The sequence below is a fragment of the Perna viridis genome, chromosome 8, assembly GCF_037379345.1.
Source record: "Perna viridis isolate PV_CMFRI_1.1 ecotype Kerala chromosome 8, ASM3737934v1, whole genome shotgun sequence".
NCBI lineage: Eukaryota > Metazoa > Mollusca > Bivalvia > Mytilida > Mytilidae > Perna > Perna viridis.
Genome location: NC_142452.1, coordinates 28,986,837 through 29,010,351, shown reverse-complemented (window position 1 = coordinate 29,010,351; position 23,515 = coordinate 28,986,837). Strand labels below are relative to the sequence as shown.

The window sequence follows — 23,515 nt, the reverse complement described above, 5'->3', positions numbered from 1 at the left end:
ATGGTGTTCACATCTAATAAAATATTGTAGATACTGAAGCTGTCAGTGTTATATTAACTGCTATTTTATAAATTTTTAATAATTAAGTGATGAATGTACATGTATAAATGTATTTCAGTTTAAGAATACTTGATGGATATGTATCAATAAATTCTAAAGGATTTCAGGGAAATGAGTAATTCAAAGCACAAAAATCTAACTTCTGTTTTGATATCCATCTAGAATACATAAGGTTTAACTTTCCTTTTTTTGAATTATTTTTATGAAGAACAGGGAAGAAAACAAAGACATGTATCTACACACTGAAAATACTGAGAAACAGAAAAAAAAAATGAAAGAACTATGGCAATTTGAACAAACACAACACATTTGGCCTCATGCATTTACAAGTACAAGTAGTCCATCAAATACATTCTAGTAGTGTTACTAAATATACACATATTTTGAAGTTGTTACAGTAACGTAACCATTGCTTGTGTAGTACACAGTACTTTACAGTACTATACAGTTATATACAGTAGTTCTTGTTACATTGAATATTGAGGCAGACAATAATCGTGCAGTGGAAAAACTAAAGCAAAAAAAAAGGAATTAGATATAAAATTCACATGTTTGTATTCTGTTGAACTGCCAGATTTTCACGGCTGAATCACTGTAAATAAATTGATATTAAATACTATCAGTTTTTATTACATTACATCAATACAAACCTGTATCCTTATAATGGAACAAAGATTGAAATAAACTTTGCTTATATGTGAAGAAAATTGCAATTCATCTACTTCAAATGGGGAAAACTGGAAGTGATTGTAAAATATCCTGTGTTACCTAATTAGGGCAATACAAAATTTGTGGGATGATGATTATGGAACAATTCTTCAAATTATAGGTGTGTTAAATTTAAATATAATGATAAAATACTAATCCATCTTAACATGTCCTACAAATAATAAGACATGGTAGTAACAGACACTGCACAGTTATCTTTTGCAGTATTGAATTTTTTAATACTGTGAAAAAAATGGTTATTCTTGGGATTCCAGTTTTGATGTTTTCCAGTGGTTAGTTCTATCATATATTTAAACATAAATGTAAAATTACTGTCTAAATTTTTAAGGCACTGTTGAAATATACAAAATAACACAAATTTGCTTAACTACAAGAGTTGATAATCACAAGTATAGATACCATTACAGTGAATTTACAACTCTGCTTGAGCTTAATTTTAAATTTGCTAGCATATGTCTGGACAAACACAATCATAGTTGAGGCAAGACTACATCAAAACCATTTTTTTTAAGATAACATTAATTACCAGAACCATAAAAAGAAATGTCCTAGTTTACATGCAGTATACTTAAATCAAAATAATTTTCCACTGGACATTTCACAAAATACTTACTTTGAGGCAGTAAAAATGGCTGAAGAATTGGTTGCTATGGCATTGATAGGTGATGAGTGTGCCTTGACCTCACCCATACAATGACAGTTATCAACATTCCACATCTTCAAGTATCCACCACGACAACCACTCAGGACTATATTGGTATCAGGTATAAAACTCAACCCACATATCCAATCCTTGTGTGCTTGGTTTATAGACTAAAATGTAGAAATGAGTTATTGCCCTTTGATCAATAAACAATATGTCTAAATTTCAGGCAAGCAGGACTCCCTGACTGCTGAGCACAAATCATGAATATATAATCGACATTGCTTATTGGACACTTATACATAAAATGGACAACTACACAGCTACTGAAGTTCTAATTTTTTATATGATCTCTAATATCAGAGACGATTTTATGAGGTCAACAAACAAGGCGGAAATTAGCTAAATCGGAAGTAAAAATACAACAAGACAAGAATGGTATGCGTAGACATATGTCCCCCACCGCTGTAGAAAGAGTTGAATTACAAATGTTTGACACTTGTATAAATAGCAGATTCAAAACTTATGTGCTCTCATATGTCCATGTGGCGATTCAAGGTTAATGTATCTTAATGAATTGAATTAAGTTAGGTTAAGAATTGTTCATACAACAAAAAAAAATTCGCAAAAAAAAGAACATGAAAAATGAACTAAGTCCCATAACTCCCATAAAAATTGTTGAATCAAAATAGCGGTTAAGTATGATCAACTACATATGGTGACAAACAATCCCACAAAATTTAGTCAAATTCCGTTCAGCGGTTTCTGAGGAGTTGCGCCCACAAGCTTGGGATGCATGGACGGACACCAGCATTTGAATGTCCCCGCTCCACATTGCGGCAGGGGACAAAAAGAATTATAACGGTAAAATCCGGATTTTAAATAGTGGAAATCTGCTAAAAAATAGAAGAAAATCATCCCTGTAATATTTATTGATTCAACATGCATATAGGTCATATAGGTCAAACTTGTCATTATCTCTAGGCAACTTAATATCTCCTCTGATAGCAATAGACTATATACCATAGTGACAAAGGGAGATAATAAAATTTAAACCAACCTGTTTGAGGTGATGTGTATTGAGGTCCCATTTCTTTATACATGTATCTCTAGATCCACTAAGTAGTGTATCTCCTCTGATAGCAATAGACTATATACCATAGTGACAAAGGGAGATAATAAAATTTAAACCAACCTGTTTGAGGTGATGTGTATTGAGGTCCCATTTCTTTATACATGTATCTCTAGATCCACTAAGTAGTGTATCTCCTCTGATAGCTAGTGACTGTATACCATCATAATGGGGAGGTTCCAGGTTGTACTTAGGTGTCATTACACCTGCCTTGTCCTCTGACACTTCAAATATCTGGAAATAGACAAGTTCATGATACGAAAGCTATTTCAGGATAGCAGTCTTAATTTTTAATAATCTACAGTAAACAGCTGAATTCAAGTACACAATGCGTGTGATTCTCCTATCTACAAAAACTGATTGTATTCATAATATCAAATCATTTTTTTAATATGTTATACTTTCCTGCCCAAGGGCTCTTAACAAAGAGTTGCAAGCTAAGCAGGTCTAATGCATAAAGCCAAACCATACCTCTGTTATAGTATCTAACATCTAAATATTTCTAGAATCAAAGACTACTGTTTATCAACCTAGATGCTCAAGAATCACTCACCTGGTTAACCATTTGTTTATATGAAAAACTTGAGGAATGAGACAGGCTAAGTTAGAATCGACTAAATTGTCAAATGCAGGAAATGCTTTTAACAGCATTTTCATGACCTAAACCAGAATTTTGCTAAAGGCAACAATTTTTGAATTATTTTCAAAAACCTGTCTTCACACCCCTAAGTTTCATTTTTAGTATAGGCAGCCATATCTATTCATGGATTAAAATTCACAAGTCATTTTGAGCAAAGTTGTACATGTGAAAAAAAAACCAACAAAAAAACTGTTTCAGGGGCTGTAACTCCTACATCAGTTGATGAATCGTTTTGAAAATTTCGGCATAGGTCCGTCTAATGATGCTGAACAATATTACCCTAACAGAAATTTGCTAAAGGCAACTTTTTTGAGTTATTTGCAAAAAACTGCCATCTGACCCCTATGTTCTATTTTTAGTAACGACAGCCATGCTTTTTCATGGATCAAAAATCTCAACATTCATTTTGTGTGGGATACCCTAAGAAACATAGAAGCCAACTTTCATTGAATTCTGTGCAATGGATTTTGAGAAGATTTTCAAAGTTGCACATGTGAAAAATGCCCCCCAAAAAAACTGTTTCAGGGGACATAACTCCTACATCAGTTGATGAATCGTTTTGAAAATTTTGGCTATGATGCTGGACAATATTACCCGTGACAGAAATTTGCTAAAGGCAACCGTTTTTGAGTTATTTGCAAAAAAAAACAATCCCGATGGTCATTTTGTGCAGAACACCCTAAGAAACAATCATGCCACATTTAAAACCTGTCAGTCTAGTAGTTTTACAGGAGAAGATTTTTGGAAATTTGTTCACGACGACGACGGACGCCAAGTGATGGCATAAGCTCACTTGGACTTTGGCCAATTGAGCTATAAAAAGTGGTTCTAACTCCATAAAACTTGATCAAACGAGTCTAGGAATATTCCTACTGTTAATAACTTGATAAAATTCCAAAATTTTGATGTCAGTTTCCATAAAAGTTGAGAATATTCTCAGACTTAAGAATTTTTAAAGTTTTGTGGTACCAGAGGCCAGGGGTAAAATGGAATATGCAAACATACTTTAATATAATGATCTTTAGATCCAGTAACGACTACATCATTATCTTTATCCTGCTCCACTGCCAACACCATTACAGCTGCCTGATGACCTCCATTCAATTTTCCTATTGCACTGAAACTGCAAAACAAATGATTCAAGTCATAACTTCAATGCCAACAGTGATGTTATCTAAAGAAAATATTTTTTTTTACCCCTAGTAATACTATTTAACAGTCATGCGTGGTTTATACCTTCGATGTTTCATATGGCTATCAGAACTTTGACAATATTGGAAATGTTTTGAATTAAAACACATATAAATCTGCTTATATTATACAGTGTGAAAGTTTTGTCCTTTTTGATAAACTCAGACTTAGTCCTCAGTCAATATGATTTTATCAGGTCAACAAATTTCTACATTGACCTGATCAATAGGGTTTAACTATATATATAATAGTTACCTGGTAAGATCCCAGACTCTAACCATACTGCCTGTAGCACTATAGAGGGTATATCCATCACAACCAAGGGCTATATCATTGATATTATGTTCACCAGGTTGTAATTCATTCTGCCTGACACCTGACTGGAAACTTACAGGCCCATCATGTGTCAATCCTGAGGAGCTGGAAATATCAAATGTAAATATAACAAAAAGTACTCTTAGAGCCAATACTTATTTACAATTTCATAATTTATCTTATAAAAGAGTAATCAAGGGAACCAAGGTTATAGCGGTAATCAAAAGAATGCAATCCTGGGACAAAGACCAGACATGGAAAACAGACATACACAACAAAGAACATAAAGTAACTAAAATCATATATACAAAGTAACAAAAGTGAATGAGCAACTCGGACTCCACTAAAAACTGTGAGCATGGACAGGGTGCATCGGTAGGGTAAGCGTCCTCTGCTTTTCTAGAAACATCCGCTGAGTTGCTCATAAAAAGTCAAGTCCGGGGTAGACAAACGAGGAAAGGAAAACTATGACCTGTTGAATAAATCAGTTTTTATGGTGCAAATGGATACACCATAACGATACACGAGTTCATGATGACGACCATAAAACTTCTGTAGTGATGACTTCAATCTTGTAGCAACATAACCCTGTTCCTATTTGTTAGAGTTCTAGTGTGATACAAAAAGTCTGTGTAGTTTCAGCAAGCTCTGGCATAACATACGAGTTTTGATATGAACACTCCATAAAGATATCTTTGCAACAATACTACTGTAATGTTTCACTGACATCTTTATTTAATCCAAATTGGAATTCTAATTTTTTGCAATATAAAGACAAACTCTATTTTTTCTGACAGTAAAATTATTGTGATCATTAACTCATTTGCATTTTTCACAATAATTTCTGAATCTATCCCATCAACTAGAAAAGTAGACAGCATCCATTACAGATGTCTAGCAGTCCTTGAAACCCCACAAAATACAACATAATTTTAAATTAAACCATTGTTTCCCTGCTTCTATAAACAGGTCCAAAAGTAGGCATTTACTAACACTCAGTATTCATAATAATTCATTTCCAAATGGTTTAAAATAATATTGATTAAAACTCTAATTCACTGGTTCACTAGCATTTTCTTAATTAAAATTTTAAACCAGTCAAACCATTGGTATCCATGGGAGGATACATGGAAATAACCCTGTCTGTGAGCAAGAATCCTACCTCAATGTCTTTATACATTCACTACTCTTCATCCTATAATCCCATACACTAATGTACGACTGTGATACCGTAAAGACGAGGTTCAACAGTTCGTTATATTTCACTGATATCACATTGTTAGGGTGACCAGAAAACGAGGTCACTTCCTTTCCAGTCTGTAGATCCCATGCCTTAGCTGTTCGATCTGTAACAAATAGGAGAGAAAAAATTGTACATATTCATAGACTGTATTTGAACTTCCGAAGTAAGGAAATTTCTCTTCAAGCACAGAAATACAGAAAAACATTATGTGCAGACCACACACTGGATTAATTTTAGACACTAACGCAAAATCAAGTTTAATACGATGGATTTCTCCACTCAATGGTGACGGGTTAACTGTTAATTTTGTACCCGAAGTGATCATTAGCACCTACTGCATTTTTTATATGTCAATTGAGTTGATCAGGTTTGTTCAAATTGACTCTTAGGTAGTATTAACTCGCTGATGAATAAAAATATGTGGAATTTTTGTCCAACCTGAACCTGACCTGCCCTGAATATGTTTTCTATGTAGACTGGTATTCAGGTTTTAAAGGATGAAACTGCATTGAAACCACTGAAACCCAGCTTTAAAATGAAGTCTGGTTTAGTCAGTTTCTTATATTTATATATGGTTTGGTATAGACAGGTTCCCTGCTGAAAAACATGTCATTTAGAAATATGATTTCAAGATAGACTTCACAAACAGATGTAAGAGGAAAAATTGTCATAAGTAATGACTTCACTTCTCAGTTACAATTTAAAGAAGAAGAATGGATGAGACAATTTTTAATTTACAGTTTTGTATATAATCCCAATATCCAGGAATTTGAACCTGCAACATTTTATCATGTAATGTTAAAAAGTAATTTTAACATGCATCTTCATTGTAACAAAAAACTTGTGGACTTACTTAGAGGATTTCGTAATTTGTACATAAAATCTGAATACATCATAACCTTTCCTTAATAACAACAAACCTTTACTACTAGTAAACAGTAACTCATCCGTAGCAAACACAGACAGCACAGCTTTAGAATGTCCCTCAGCCACGTGTGTACAAGTCACCGGGGCAGCTTTACCACCTGTCATGGTTATCTTCCCACTGTTTGGGTTAGGTACAATGTTTCCTCTGAAATTATATTAAATTCATGATACAAGTGTAATGTTTGTGCCTTCTTGCATCCTTTTCATTGCAATCAATCTCTTTTAGCACCACCTTAGATTGGCTTTTTTTCTGTCAAATTGTATTTTAATGGTTTTTGAAAGAAAAGACTCACAACAGTTTCATTTGCAGTTGCAAAATAAAAAATACTGTATAAAACTGCTGAAAAAAAATCTAGGTTTACATTATGCATTGAAGAAGTCTATATCAAACTTGTGTATGTGTGGTCTTCAGGTTGAAATTTATGAAATTTTTGTAAGGGACTCTGCAAACTCAAATATGAAATTTCCATAGTATTCAAGAATATCACTTGACTGGTAAAATTGCATTCAGTCAGCCAAAATTTTCTGATAAACTGAACCAAAAGGTTCTTTAACAAATAATGGCAAAGCCAATATGCTTTTTTTTCTTAGTGTAAAAAAAGTGTTATTTATTAGAAGACAATCTCATTCATGACCCTCTCCTTGACCATCAGAGTAAAAGTTGAGGGGTTATACTAACCTGTTAGGAGGGTTAAGTGACGGAGGCTGGGTGTTACTTGTCAGCCTAGAGAAGACATTCCCATCTGTAGCCCTTGCCCTCCGAGACATTGGCGGAGAAGATGGTGGTGTCGTATCAGACGATGTGGTAGTATCTCTATTAAGGAAAATAACATATATTATTAAATTTAAATGTGCAGCTTAAATATGACTTAAATATTATTTTTGAAATTGGTTTTTTTTGTGGCTCTCTTAAATAAAGTCTGAAATTGAAATAACACTGATAAAAATGAGGACAATCACATTTACACTACTAAAATACTGGCAGTAGATCTATTGACAATAATGTTTTTTGAATTAACATGCAAACAGCATAAAATCACTGAATTACTATGAATATATTGATATTTTAGACCAAGTAAGGGTGGTAACTCTGTTTAACTGAACATCTTGACAGTAAACATAATTAAATCTTTTAAAAGGATGTATTTCAAACCAACATAGTGATAGTGATATAGAAATACAAATAGCTCTTTTCATCAAACAAATAAAACTCACACTAGGGGTAGATTGAATATTTATATTATAATGTGCAAATATGCTTTAATACAAAATTAACCTTATATTCCACCGTCCTTAATGTGGACCAACAGCTGAAATCCTTCCAATAACCTTGGATTTCTGACAAGGTTGTTAAAGACTCTTTGATTTAAACTATACAAAGATTTATAAACTTCTTTATACAAGTCACAAAAATTTCACACCTTCAACTTTAAAAAAAGGAATACTAAACCCTTTTCCAGATATGGCCTATACAAATATTACTTGCACTAATTAAAACCATGATAACATTCAGATAAAACTGCCAAAAGAAGTTTACCAGTCAACCTCAGCCAAAACCCAACACCAAAATAAAGTATCAAATTCTAAAATAAAAATTTATCACCAATTCACATGCAATATTTGGAATGAAAGTCAATTCAAGTATGTATCAGATATCCCATACTGGCACACGTCAATTACGTGTAAAAAATTTCTTTCTATAGTTTCCAGTGACGAAAGTGTGAAAATTAATGAACTGTTACCTGATCCTTGATTATTACATTGTTTGAACAATTACCTCATAATAACAATAAAATGACATTACCATTTTAGGGTTGGGTTCATTCAAAATCTTAGGTCAAACTCAAGTGCAACTTCTGGCTGTCTTTGTTTATAAATATTTATCTCTAAAAATCATGACTTCTTTGTTTCACAATAAAAATAGCTTTAAAAGTTCTCCTTTATAGAATATCAGAAAGTTAAAGAGAAGATTCAAGCATATATATTAAAGTAAGTATTTTTATCATATCAAAACTGTTCAATTTTTATTTAGCAAACTACAGTTTTCTTTAAGTTACAGAAATATACAACATTCTGACAAAAGAAAAAAGATTCAAGAATTACTTTTTCTTCAGTTACGAAATAGCTTGTATATACATGTATTCAGCCAATTTGAAATCACTCCTAAGAGGGAAAAACTAAATCAAAAGCCTTATATAGAAAGAAAAGCAAAAAAAAAAAAAAAGAAAGATTCCACATTTGAAGCTGTAAAAACAAAGAACAAAGCTAATTCATTCACCTCTCTCATCAAATACTTAGCATTAAATAATATTAAAAAAAATTAAAACCATTCATAAGCATATAGACTTATTTACAAATTCACATGCAGGAGTTGTCCCCCTTTTTAACAAGGGAGATTACCTGATCAACAAATACACATCTGCACTCTTGGGTCTTTCTGTTGTGTGTGATCTATTTGGTCTTAGTCGACTAATATTAAATAATCATATTAATGTTAGTAAATAACTACATAGAAGATTCTTATCTTAGAAATGAAATAAAAAAAATATAACAAAAATTCATGCCTGGCTGAAGATCAGTCTTTCATTTTAGGTTGCATGTATAATTTGAAACCAGAAATAGAAAACTGAGCCTGAGGGTCTTCAACTAATTCTGTTGTAATTTAAATTAAGTAATATCGTAAGTTTCTGATCATTAAGTTCATCATAAAATTGAGAAGAGTAGTATGTTAGCCATGTACTAAGTTTTTTCTATATTTGCCAGGAGTATACAAAAGACACAAAACAGTATCCATGATGAACATTTCCTCATTTAAAGAATCATCTCATTCCTTGAAAAAAACCAAGAAAATTGTTTCAGCAAAAACTAACTGATTTACATTGACATATTTCAGTTTTTGACATTGTTCAGCCTGTAACAGGAACAACCTACTTTAAATCAAGTGTAACATTTCAAATCATGCAAAGAGCATCATCAAATTCACAAAAGTATAAACACAAACAAAAAATAATATATGGCACCTGTACATCTTTTTAAACACTTGCCAGATCCTATTAATAATAAAAAGTTATACATTTTTAGAATTTTTTGGTATATGGTACATGTATCTACTGAAAACTGTTTGATCAGGCATGGACTTGGTTACCAACACGTTTTAACCTGAAGGTAACCACTTGCCAGTCTTTCAATATGCCATACCTTTTTCCAATATAGAAACGACTTAAGTCAAACACCTGTATTCTGCACTGAGCAATAACCTGTGACTAAGATAATAATATCCCTTCATAGTGCCGTCTATATAAAATTCGCCTGTATTTAATGACCATCTGTCTTTTTTGCATGCCCTTGGATGGTCATTTAAAATAGATATGACTGTACTACTGTGAAAGTATTTTAATTCGTGGATACCAATTTTCATGGATAAGGGAAGAAACACAAGTTTGAGGATATTTGAATTTGTGGTTTTGAGGTTTTCAGTTAATACATCTATGGATTTCTCCTTTTTGTTGGGAATCAAATTTCGTGGTTTGGCCTACCCACGAAAACCACGAAAATTGGTACCCCACGAACAATAATACTTTCAAAATAAGTTTGTAACTATACCATATTGACGCCCTCCTGTTTCTCTAGATTTACGACTTGTCCAGTACATTTGAAATCTTATCTCATTTAACTTGTCTATTTTATTTCAGATCTTATTTTTTCCAGGAACTTCATTAAATATTGATTAAATGTAACCAACCAATTCTATCAGACCTTGGTCCACAACTAGGATAAGAAAATGAAACATTTTTATAATTTTCATTATTTACTGCCAATATGTTGTCAAAGCCCTTCAAGTAACTATGCTTTCTGTAATAACATGCATTTAGTAAAAGTACGGGCCACCTTCTCAGTATATCAATTTGCCGACTACGTAATTGTTACTATGTAATTGTTTCAATGTAATAGTTTCGGCAGACCAAAGCACAGGAAATGGCCCTATTAAGTCATGATTTATGTAAATTTTACTGAAGAACACCAACAAACATTAAACAAAAGTGGGACAGAATCAATAACTTCATACTTAAGTTGTTAACAGTCATGGAAACTAATGTAGCAATTCTAACCATACAGGAATATTAACTACTCAAAGTAACTTGTACATAATACAAAGAAAAGGTCCATGAGACGAAGGTCATTCCTCAGGGAGTTCAAACTGACATTCAAGAGTGGAGGGTCCTGGACTCTTCCAAACTTCAAATCAATAATCCAATCCAAACAAAAGGTCTAAGGTCAGAAGTTGAAGGTCAAGGAGCTATATTTATCTGAACCCCTACCTAGTAGTTTTAAACTCCTGTTAAAGATAAACAACAAAAGGGCCCCATCTTTCTTGAATAAAAAGTTCACTTAACAGTTGCCCATGAGCATGTGATATACCCATCCTAAATTTTTCTTTTAATGTTGAAAACCTCTTAATATAAAACAAAGTATCAATTCATTGTGGAAAAAAAAGAAGCTTAATTTCATAAACACCAACATTCTAATTAAAACTTTGATATCATATGAAATAATTGGCAATATATTTACAATGTATACAAGGGCAGGCAGACAGATAAATGAACAAAGAATATTTATTGCGTATGTCAAATTCTTTTAGTTCAATTATCTCCCTCTGAAAGCATACTGCAAAATGAGTGTTGTCTAAATAACACCTCAACAAGATTCCCACTTTAAGTAAGTACAAGTTTCATAAAAATACTAATACTTCAAGTTATACAAAGACAAAAGAGGAAATTAATAGAAGTAGGCTGACAATCAAAAACGTAAGTAGCAGTCGTTGTAAGAATCATGCAAATTCTGTAAAATGAGATACATCTCAAATAAGGTTAAATATTTTTATTTTTGTTACCAAGTTGCGTTATAGAACTATACGATGAAATGTATAATTATTCATTCCAATCTGTCTGGTCTTAGGAGTTATTCACATTAAAAACCAATAGTTTCTATTGTATTTAAGTGTCATTTACAGAGTTACCTCCCTTTATTTTAAATTGTACATTGCACTCTATATATTTTTTATCTAAGAACAAGTATTATATGAAAACGCACATTTAATTTCTGTTAACTATAACATCTTTAAAAAAAAAAAAAAACATAATATCAAAAATAAAAATATGTACGCTTCCCAACTATGAATCACATTTTGCATGATTTTCATCTGAAGTGCTACTTATATCAACAGCTTAAATGAAAATAAATGAGGCAATTTTCCCTTTCTGTACTAAACTCCGCTAAATACTGATGACATAATAATGAACAGAAACCAATGATTGCACAAAACTTCAGTTCAATAAAAAACTTTTCATGATAACAAGCAAAAACTAAAAAAAAAGTTCTTCATACAATAAGGTCACAAAGTGTAATTTCTAAAAGCATCTTTCTCCTTTACAGTTAACTGATTTGCACTGATAATTTCAAAAATTGACATTTAAAGAAAAAGAATTTGTTACAACTCTGTGAAAGTAGGCAGAAAATCATTGATATATCACATAGAAATAATTTGCCAACTTTAATGCTTATTTTGTTACAGGCATGGCTTTCAATACAAATCTGTTATGTAACATCAATAAGCGTAAGCTCATTACAACTGAAGGATCAATGACTTTTTTGCATAATTTCAATGAACTGCTATCAAAAAGAGCATTTTCTAACCTCTTAAAGCAAATTTATCTTCCATCTATAGATAATTGTATTACTATATCATCATCCATAAGTTTCATGAATAGACACATACAGATGAGTTTTCCCAATAGTGTCATATTTAAATTACATGTGCCATCCATACCTTTTTCCTAAATCATATGATGGGCTTTATACCTTGAAATGAATGGATGATCATTTTGATGAAATTTTCTTTTCAAGGTATTGAACTTAATTGATTAAAAAGATCTAAACACTGGGTGGTGTATTGTGGGTAGGGGGTGAAGGCTAAATTTATTTTAGAAATCATTTTGTTCATTTCGTGCAAAATTTGGGCAAAGAATATACATCGTAGCCTGGGACCCCTTTCCTAATATCTGTATCTGCCCTTAAGTTTTGAAATCAGGATTAAAGTACATGTAACTGAAAGTAGTGCTGATTGCTACATGCACTACATGGACTTTTAATGAAGCCAATATGTTATATATGGACCTATTAAACTATATTCGACCAAAGACACAGTCTGAGGTCAATAAAATTCTAACACAGACATATTGACAGTGTAAAAAGCCCTTAATTATTATATTTCACGAGTGTAATATAATAAGACTATTTTTAGCAACATAGCATGAATATTATTAAATACAGAAACAGAAAATCTCTACAAGGAAACATAATCAGAGAAAAAATATGTGTCAATAATTGTGATAAAAAAAAACAATATCAATAAATCTATATTTTCTCACAGTGAAAATTAAGGTCATTTATAAAACTTTGTAGGGGCAATATAGTAACCTTTACCCTAAAATTTACTGGAATTATTTTTTTTTTAAAAAGTAACAATGTATCAAGTTTGGTAAAAATCTATTGAAGCATGTTTTATGATTACAAAATATTCATAATGTTATGGATAGATGGACTATAGCATTACTTATAATATTCCTTTGGAACTTTGGAAATTCTCTAGCAAGGTGATAACAGAGGTTAAAGTATCTGATAATTAACAAATGACTATAATTAAAAGAAATAGAATCATCATGGAAGGCTAATAATTAATCTGTTTTTCTTTCATCATAAAAAAAAACCCTTGCAATTAATCAATTATGCAATGCAAAATAAGAGCAATTTACTCCATCTTTGGCGTGTTTATGGGAAAGTTAAAAGACAAGTAAAAAAACCTCATTGTTCTTTTATAGCTCAGATCTGATTGCTTAATTGTTGCCATCCCAAAATAGCAGCAGCCAGTCTGACATTTCAGTACCTTTTTTTGACAAATGATTATTTTTTCTATCACTTTACTGAGACAATGGAAGGAAATAGTTACAAGAAAGGTAATTAAACTTAACAAGAAAATTTAATTTGTGAAGATTGAGTTGAAGTCTAGAAATCAACTTAATAAATACATCGATCATTCAAAATTGGAATTTTCAAAATTTTTCTTCCAGGTACTAGTATCAATTGATAGCCAATGAATTTATTTCATTAGCACTCAACTTTTGAAATTTGATTATTATTAAAAGAACAAACAGGTCAAATGAACTTCTGAAGTTTTTAAAACAGCTGAATATTTAAAATCATCTTCTTTTTCAGAATCCAGTTTTATTTCAAGACCATTGTTGAAATCTAAAAAATGCCAGATACAGAAGGGAAAAAACATATTGAGAGGTTACTTACGAGAGGTAGAGTAACCTCAGCCTACTTTTCAACTTCTGGACACATAGAGAACAAACAATGGCATTCCATTCCGGTGCCTCAAATGCATGAATCACAGGGTAGTTCTTTAACCAAAGAAGATTCTGGAGTATTTGTGGACAGCAGTGATGAGGAACAGGATTCAGCACTGGATATTAATGAGATGACAACACGGAGAGAAACACAAAATGCATTGAAGCCAGAGAGTTCTCAAGGACATAAAAAGGATAAAAATTCAGGATATAAACCACTTAAATTTACCTTGGTGAAAAGTCAGGATAAATACCAAGGCATGATCCTCATAAAATCAGACGACAAACTTTCCGTCATCAGTGAGAAATCATGTGACAATGACACCACTGAAGTTCCTCAGTTAAATGAGATTCCAACAAAATCAAGAAAAAGACAAGCAGATATAAAGACAAGGAAAAGGAACCAAAAACAAAAATCTAAGAAATCTCCAGTAAGAGAGCAATCACCAACAAAAAAAAATCAACTAAAAAGAAGAGGAAGGCACGAACCACAAAGGCATGTACCACATCCCATGATATCAGCCAATAACGTCAATCTGGACATTCCTCAAATGTACGAGAGGCAAAACACTGCAGAACTACTCAATCGAAATGAAAAAGAAATTCCTGTTGCCAGGGCTTCTGTAAATAGAAGGTTAGTTTTCTATCTGAATACTTACATTGACAGTAAAGAAGGTTCAACGGGAAGTCCATAAGAAAAAAAAAACAAAAACAACCATAATTAACAAAACACCAACAAATCACAATTTCGAAGACGTTCAAGAGAAAGCACTGTCATGTTAGAAGGACAGAGAAACTTAAAAGTCACTGATAATCCAAACTGTTATAAAAAAATAAACTGTTAGAGCACTCCATCATCCAGCTCTTCAGACAGTTATTTTTAGCCACATGTTTGAAAGTGCTTTACTTATTCATAAATGCACATTTTATATGGAAGTTATGGTTTTATCTAAAAGAAAAACATGATGGTTTCTACTATAGTGTAATCATAAATACTTTTATATACACTATTTCAAAACTGTATTTATATTAATATAATAAGTATTTCATTACCAATGCCACATATCTCAAAATTTTCAATGCAATTCAAACTTGTTTTTAAGAGGTAAGAATGTGTGCCAATTACGAAACAAATATAATATTAAAAAAATTTATGAAAGTCATTCTTCAAAAACCAAGGAAATCAATTTTACATGCATGTCATCAGAAATATTGCTGACAATTTATCAAGAACCACTTCATTTCATAATACTATTACCCTAAGGGGATTACATATTCAATTGGTTTAAGTAAATCAAATGGATTATATTTCAAATAAAAATCTTAGACACATGCACAAAGTCTTAAATTTAAAAAGGCGAACATTCACCCCTTTAATTAGACAAATGTTGCTTTATTATTTATCAATAGAACCATCTACTGATATTACCAATGCAAATTGTCGATCAAAGCGTCTTGAAGATGAAATTCCTCAAATGGATAAAAATGTGGAGGAAATCACCTACATTCTAAATCAATGTAATAGACCTCCAAGTGCCCTCGCATTTAATGTTTATATTGCCAACATATGAATCAAAGGACTTCCGCAAAGAATTTTTTTAAGACTACAAACTAGAAGAGAACAAGTACAGTTCTTTAGTACAAATCAGTATAAATATCATGCAGACCCAGTAATAATAGATGACTCATTAATGTAAAAAAAAAATGCTGATTCCAGTGATAAGATATTGAGTTATTTGTGGTTTTATTTTAGCAATAATGGAGTAACAATTCCATGAATTGCAAGCCAAGTGCATATTACTAGGCATATGTTAGAGGTTTCCATATTTTGCCAAAAATAATAAATACATTCATAATATATATCAAATTTTCTTATAAGTCTCATCATTCTGGAATCTTCATGTTCAATTTAAATTCATCTCTACCTTGTTTTTTGAAAGAAATAAAAATCTCGATTCTTTCATGATTTTTCAATAGGACGCAAAGTGTAAGGAAAATTACCGCATTCAAATCCATGCTATGCTGATCATCAAAACCAAAGGCCAATGTTCTTTTATCACTTTGTATACAGAAGTTGACATATTAAGGTTTACACGAGAAAATTAAAACGGTAATAATCATGACTATCTGTACCAAAGAACTGGCTGAATTATAGACCTATAAAATAACCAGAATTATATAACAGCAGGAAATTTATTTAGTCATTTTGTCCCTGAAGAGGACAAAATGCTAAATTTCATGTTCAGTTTAATTCTTATTGTACACAATAAGCTTAGACTAGACACAAATCAAGACTGAAAAAAATCCTTTGATACTCAATATTTACCCTTGGCATGTCTGATATTTAATATCAAGGAACATTGTCCTATGGATGTTTTTTTTTCTCCTTCAAGTGTGTGTGTGTGTGGGGGGGAGGGGGGTGGCAGGGTTGAGGGTGCAAGATATTTTTACCACATTAAAAAGTCAACCAATAACTACAGTGTTGCAGAATCATATTGCTTCTTCATAGCTGGCCATTGGTTCAATCTTATATCCAGTGAAACAGATTCAAATTGAAACTGACAAAAAAGTCACCTCAGGTGATTTCTGTGTTTCACAGGTTTCCAATTCAAGTCAATTAATCATGTTTGTACCACAGTGTAATTATTTTTTACTACAAATGTATATATCAAAACGGTGCCTTTTCCTATGCTATTATACACTGCATTACATGTTTAAATATTTTATCATCTTATCCAAATTTTGATGTGCCAGATGAAAAAAATCAGGCACATATTAGAAAGTCATATCATGAAGGAATTCAATGCAAGATTATGTTCACAGACAAGGTCTTATAATTATAAAAAAATCTTCCTTACACATGAAGCCAAAAATTTCCTTCTTCAAAAGCATTTAGGGAAAAAATATAACCCACAAAAAGTAAATCAATTTTCCTTTTTTTTCATTTAAAGGATAAATCAAAGTATCTCTTTCCCCCCTTTGAAGAAATAAATCTACATAACTGACATGTCCATGAAGATGTTACATGTAAATGGGATAAAGTAAAGAAATTAATATAACTAGATCTGACATGGACAATAGTTTTCCATTCCCTCATATCATAGATATAATCTCATTACTGAAAACTTTCATTTTAATAAGATGTTTAAATCACCTATCGTTACATACTACTTCATGAAAGAATCTGGCAGGTGAGGTAACAATTTGTGTTATAATATCAATTTTTCATTCTTTCATCCTTGGTACATCTAAGCGTGGTACCTCTAAGTGTGGTACATCTAAGCGTGTCCTTGGTAGGTAATTCTAAATGATGACATTCTCTTAATTTATAAAATTTAGAAAAAGACAAAACCATTTGATCTAATGATAAATATCCTGGAATTTTGGTGTTGTCTATAAAATCTGAATATGGTAAAAAATCTTACAACATTTTCAATGGCTCATAAACTTGAAACAAATCAATCCCTTTATACATTAAATATTTGGTTTGTTTACTACATGTATTTGGATTACACAGTTATTGGATAATTTAAGAATGATTAAGTAGATTTTTCAATATTTTTTTCAGGAGTTCAAATTAGCACTGGTCTAAGGTCTATGGCCTCTAGAGCCTACATTTCTGAACCAAGACCATTGAACTCTATTTTATCTAAGCACAGGACCATCAATCTCAGACACTGCCACTTTATTGAAGACCTTCCATTTTCCTTGTAAACCTTTGATTTCAAACTTGAATAAGTCCAAGACTAACAACTTTTGAAAGCTAATCTGAAACCCTTTGCTGAGTAACTCTCTAGTCATTAAATTAAAACAGAAACAATTCTATTTGTAGGAAATGCAAGATTTTATACCCATACCTAAAATAATGTTCACTATTACCAAATATAAAACTTACATTTGAGATTAACCATCATATATTTTTCTTTGTTCATTTTGTTGTTTATTTTAATTGCAGTCATGTATTTTTGCCCATTTCTAATTAATTCTTCTCAAACTAAATTTTTAGAAAATTTGCCTGAAGCTTAACACAGGATGTACTTAAATAGAGTTGTACATGACTGTCAATCTTTAATTAATCTACATATTTAATAATCTCTGCAACGTTGTTACTTTTGTTCAAGTTAATAGTGGAACTGTCAATATATTTCGCTTAACATCAAAAATTAATATACCATGGAATTGTTAATAAAACTTTGTCAATAAAAGTTCTACCTTGAAATACAACGCTCTGTTTAGAACACTGTTCATTTATCAGTGAGAGTCGAGACTGGATACTTTAAACGAATTGTTTTCAACGATTTATAACTTCAACTGAATGGGAATGTTTTTAACTGTTGAACGCAATATTTACCAAACCAGTAATTATGTGGACTAATAAGTTTAAAATAGGATAGCTTTAGGGATTAGGGTTTTAACAACTGTGATCAGCGTTTAACCCAGTGGTCTTAATTTGTTCTAATAAGGAGAGGATTTTTTAAAACTGGATTAACATTTCTCTGGCCAAAAAACTTCACAATGCCTTCTACAGACTTTCACTTCGGACTGATTCTTGACATTGTCCAATTTGTTGCAGGATATCTACTGTTCGCCACAACATGTATGGAATGCATCTACGGGAGTCAACCAAGAAACTCCAAGATGATATCAAACAGACTATGAAAAAATATTCCACCGAGAAATCTCAACTTATGAAACAGCTGTCAAATTTAAGACACCAAAGAGATCATATGGGAGACTTTAAACTGGAAACAGATTCGCCTTCAACATTGTCAATGAGCGATGCCTCGTCAATTCGTTCACAATCACGATATTACATGGCACCAAACATCGCAGCTCATAAACTGTCCAAAAAGAAAAAGAAAACACATGAAACAAGAGTGACAACTATTGTAGAGACCCCTCAAAGAGAAGGGATTCTTAAGCTGCCAACAATCAGTCCTGGGAGCCCTCCAAGACCGTTGCTGCCAAGGGCTCGGTCCAAAACAGAATGGGATTCTGGGAAGAATAATTCTATGCAAAATTTGCCACCATTAGATCCCCCACCTGGAATAGCAGCTGCCAAAGAAATTCTACAGGAAAGTTATAAAATTCCTAAAGTGCAAGATAGTACTAGACACGATATTACTCGTGCTAGTTTGCCAAGCAGGACTGCAAAGAAGAAAGTCCATTTTGCTGAGAAGCATAGTGTTAGTGAATATGCTCGACGAGACTACCATGAAAGTGACTATCAGTTATCAAAAAACTATTCTTATACTGGAGACACTAAATCACTCCCACCAGTTTCCAGTACTGATATGTATAGTGTAAGTAGTATTAAGGCATTTTCAGCATTGCCACCAATTCTGGGAAAAAATGGGGACTTTAACCATGACGATGTTATGAAAGCAACCCAGCAATACAAATCTTTGTATCTCAAAATGAAAGACCCAGAACAGAGGATGAAAACTCTTGCTGAAATTCTGTATTCTGTCAGACTTCGTATGATGGAAAATGAACAGACAATGAAATATGGGATAAACCCAAAACATATGAAGCAAGCCAATACACTGTGTGATTTTCTGATGAACAGGAACCACAACTCTTCCATGTCAATGTATTCAGAAATGTCCCAGGTTAGTACAGATACATTTGTGTTATTTTTTTGTGTGCAAAAAGATGAAGTTTCCACTTAACATAAAGACTGAAAAAAAAACTCCTATCCATAAATATCTTTCAAAATTTAGTCAAAACTGTATCTAAATATGTAAAATAATAGTACAATGATAGTGAAATCTCTCAGTTTTCTGAAAAAAAAAGTTTTTATTTCAACAATACTTTCTCTTCCTCTTGATAATATACTTAGTAGGAATCTAATTAGAGAAAATAATATATTCCAATTTAACAGTGAAAATACTAGGTATTTTCTTTAAAGTGATCATTTCTGTTAATTGAATATTCCTGTCAGTTGCATATTTTTTTTCTAATAAAATGTATAAACAATGAATAACAGGAATCCACTGTAATACCAAGAAGACATTTTGAAATTCAAATGTTTTCATTTTCTTTAGAAATTACCTCAAAATTTAATTACTTTTAAAAACATTTTTTCACTTGTTAAAAAGAAAAATACACTGTTCACTATCCTGTTAGCCTGGGTACATGCAACAGTTCATAACCTACAGTAAAAGGCCCAGTATTTGATTTCATATTATGATAGGAACATTTACCAACACAATGTACAAAGTATAATTTTAACCTGCTAATGATATAGTTATTAAAAATCAGGTGTACTTATTACCAGGAAAATTGGTATAGAAGTACAGGTTCATATTATCAATTTTTTTCATCCCTACAAAATTATTATTAAAAAGGGTAGGTAGAAAAAAACAAGGTGAATTATTACTTTTTTAAAATATGTTTTGGAAAAACCATTTGAACAATTAACACTGGAGTTATTTTTTTAAAGTCCTGAACATGTTTGAAAAAGAGATTCTATTTTTTATTCACAGATTAGTTTAAAATCTTATTTTCAAGATGTTATTAAGATGCTTTAAAAACAATTTTGGCAGACATAAACGTCTGGTGACGTAATCCCTAATACTTTCTTCAAACACTGCAGAGTTTAAGTCTGCAAGTACCCCCAAATAACAAATTTGCTCCCGAATATTTAAAGAAAGTAAAAACAGAATCTCTAATCTGCATGAATACATAAGGTATTAGTTCAAAATAAATTCAAAGTTCATCGGCATAGATCTTATCACGACCACTTGAAACCTTAAAACTACGACCAGGTTAAATACCAATCTGTATTAATCAAAACCCACTTGTAAAGTTTAAACAGAGATTAAACAGTTGTAAATTGTTAATGTACTTAAATTATGAGGTATACCCTCTTATCAATCACTATTTTTCGCTTATTCAATTGGAACAATTCTGAACTAACAGGGCAATAAATTCATACTATAATATACCATGCAATTTTCAGTGAATATGCATCTAAAAGACTGCTAAAAGCAATCTACCTCAAGTAAATATATGGCTTTGTACAAGAGCATAATAAATTTCTGTTTAATAAGAAATTTTAATTATATATCTTGCTATAAATCTGCTTGAAATAGCATCAAAAGAAACAGGGATTTATGAAATTAAATTAAAAAGCACTTTTTCACCTACAAAAAAAATCACTTCTCATTGTTATTCGCCAAGACCTGACGAATTGTATCTGTTCCCTATTTACATAAGCAGTAGCTATTTCAAAGAGAGAGCAAAGATATATTTGTTTTTAAACAGAATAAATTATTTATCTATTGCAGCTTTGTTTACATAAAATATCCTTATATTGATAACGTTTTAAATGAAAAAAAGTTTTCCACACCAGAATTTATCACATTTCATGAGAAAAAGACTTTAGTACCAGTTCATATAAAATTCAGTCACTGCATATGGTAGAGGTGATTCATGGTGTAAAAAAAAACACCGAACAAAGATGCCCTTTGAGTCTACATATGCTATCTTTTTATGTAATGATAGTCCTTTCTGTATTCAGATTTGTATTTTTTATGAAAATCATACATTCATCTTCCACTAAAATCAACCAAATCAAAGCAGATCAAGAAGAATAACTCTAGCAAAGTGCCATTTCATGTACAATCTATATAATTTTTATCTCAAAAGTGCAACAAATGAATAACATACTTAGTGTTTTCATGGTCTGTAACTGTTCTTGATTGATTGATTGATTCATAGTTGGGGTTTAACGCCCAAGCAGCAATGAGAACTAAAAGTGAATTGGGAGGGTTTTTGACATGAATGAACAAACTCCGGTCTGTTTTTTTTATAAAGCCTGCTACTTATAATGAAAGAGTTTTCTACACCAGAATTTATAACACTTCATGAGAAAAGAATTAAAGGAACTGAAGTGGCTGAGTCATATATGGTGTTTTCATACTTTCAGTGGTGTATTTTTTAACTTAATCCCTTCTGTAAATAACGATTTAAAAACCATGTAATTTTATGCTTATAGGACAGTCGAAACAGAACTGGGATTCCAAAAAATACAGCTTCACGATCTGGAAGAAAAACAGGTTCTCTTCAACTGCAAAATTATCTACGCAAAATGTCTCGGGCACGTCGCCCCTCTGAGGAAATTCGTCTGTCTAGAATGATGGGACAATCTGACATTTCTGAAGGAAAAGAGAGTAGTCCCCAAGCAGTGGTTAACTGACGTTTTTCTATTTTGGAATGTTCATTCAACACTCATTATGATGGATTTTTAAAAATATGAATTCTGTGAATTTTTAAGTTCCTTAAAGTTCAACTTCAAAAAAAGTTTTGAAGATACCATTTTGTGATAACAAAATGAACACTTTAATCTAGAAGCAACACAACTCAAAACATTTCAAAAAGACTCATTCTTTTTTCGTGGACTAAAACATCCAAATTCTGTGAATGTTTACGCTCTTAAAAGTTCAATTTCATAAATAGTTTTGAAGCTTACATATTGTGAAGAAGCACAGTGTGATAATGAAATGAACACTTCAGTATAGAAGCAACACCGTTCAAAACACTTTAAAAGACAGAGGGGTTTGTCTGAATGACATAAGCTCTGTATCTTAAACCACTTTATCAACAATATTACTGATTTTCCAGTGATTTGTTTGTTGGAAAAATGATTTAAATGGTGGCAATAAAATTATTTTGTTTGCTCAAATGTCGCTTTTCTCAGGGGTCAATATCGATTGTGTTGATTTTTAAGTAATATTTTAAGAGCAAGATACTAATACAAATGTTCAAGACAACCTCACACAAACTGTGAAGCATATACAAAGAATAAGACAATGTACAGTTCTGTCAAACAACATCAAATTTAAAGGAATGAAACAGGCCTGGGGGGGGGGACAAGGTGAAAGAAGCGCAATACCTCGAGATATCTCCATGATCGCCAAATGAAATAGTGACTTTGCAAAAGAACAGAGAGGGCAAATCAGGAATCTAAAATGAACTGACGATTTTCAAAAATAAGAGGACATTTTCAATTATCTTGCATATAATTCAGCAATAGCAATATTCTAAATTTTATCATGAATATCAAGCTAAAATTGCACGGCTGTATTTTAAGGAAAAGCTAAGATAAGTTAATGTATATCTAAATCAATGAGATATCAGTGATATTATACAACATATATGAAATTATATGTGTCTTATCCTGAAGTATAAAGGGGAGTGGAATGGTGGTTAATTCAACTTTAAC

The 23,515-nt window shown here is 31.7% G+C and overlaps 2 protein-coding genes across 5 annotated transcripts in view; one reads left to right on the top strand and one right to left on the bottom strand.

Moving 5' to 3' along the window:
- Positions 1 to 23,515, bottom strand: part of LOC148610113 (kinesin-like protein KIF21A) — an 88,817-nt gene that overhangs the window by 5,248 nt on the left and 60,054 nt on the right. Inside the window, exons 32-40 of one of the 3 annotated variants that reach the window (XM_088542206.1) lie at positions 9,281 to 9,349; positions 7,560 to 7,694; positions 6,874 to 7,025; positions 5,873 to 6,056; positions 4,651 to 4,815; positions 4,210 to 4,327; positions 2,628 to 2,798; positions 1,403 to 1,602; positions 609 to 652 (exon numbers count right to left, since the gene is read on the bottom strand). In XM_088542206.1, the coding sequence (XP_088398332.1) occupies positions 609 to 652; positions 1,403 to 1,602; positions 2,628 to 2,798; positions 4,210 to 4,327; positions 4,651 to 4,815; positions 5,873 to 6,056; positions 6,874 to 7,025; positions 7,560 to 7,694; positions 9,281 to 9,349 (1,238 nt within the window). Of the gene's footprint in view, positions 1 to 608; positions 653 to 1,402; positions 1,603 to 2,492; positions 2,799 to 4,209; positions 4,328 to 4,650; positions 4,816 to 5,872; positions 6,057 to 6,873; positions 7,026 to 7,559; positions 7,695 to 9,280; positions 9,350 to 9,900; positions 9,931 to 23,515 lie in introns of all 3 variants that reach the window. The other 2 variants (XR_015914738.1, XR_015914737.1) reach the window with 2 other exon arrangements.
- Positions 8,806 to 22,975, top strand: LOC148610114 (uncharacterized). 2 transcript variants are annotated; one of them, XM_088542207.1, is made up of 4 exons: positions 8,806 to 8,869; positions 14,153 to 14,920; positions 18,860 to 19,898; positions 22,289 to 22,975. In XM_088542207.1, the coding sequence occupies exons 2-4, from the start codon at positions 14,193 to 14,195 to the stop codon at positions 22,487 to 22,489; spliced, it is 1,968 nt and encodes a 655-aa protein (XP_088398333.1). In that variant the 5' UTR covers positions 8,806 to 8,869; positions 14,153 to 14,192; the 3' UTR covers positions 22,490 to 22,975. The 2 variants fall into 2 exon arrangements, with proteins under 2 accessions (XP_088398333.1, XP_088398334.1); XM_088542208.1 differs by lacking the exon at positions 8,806 to 8,869 and adding an exon at positions 13,750 to 13,893.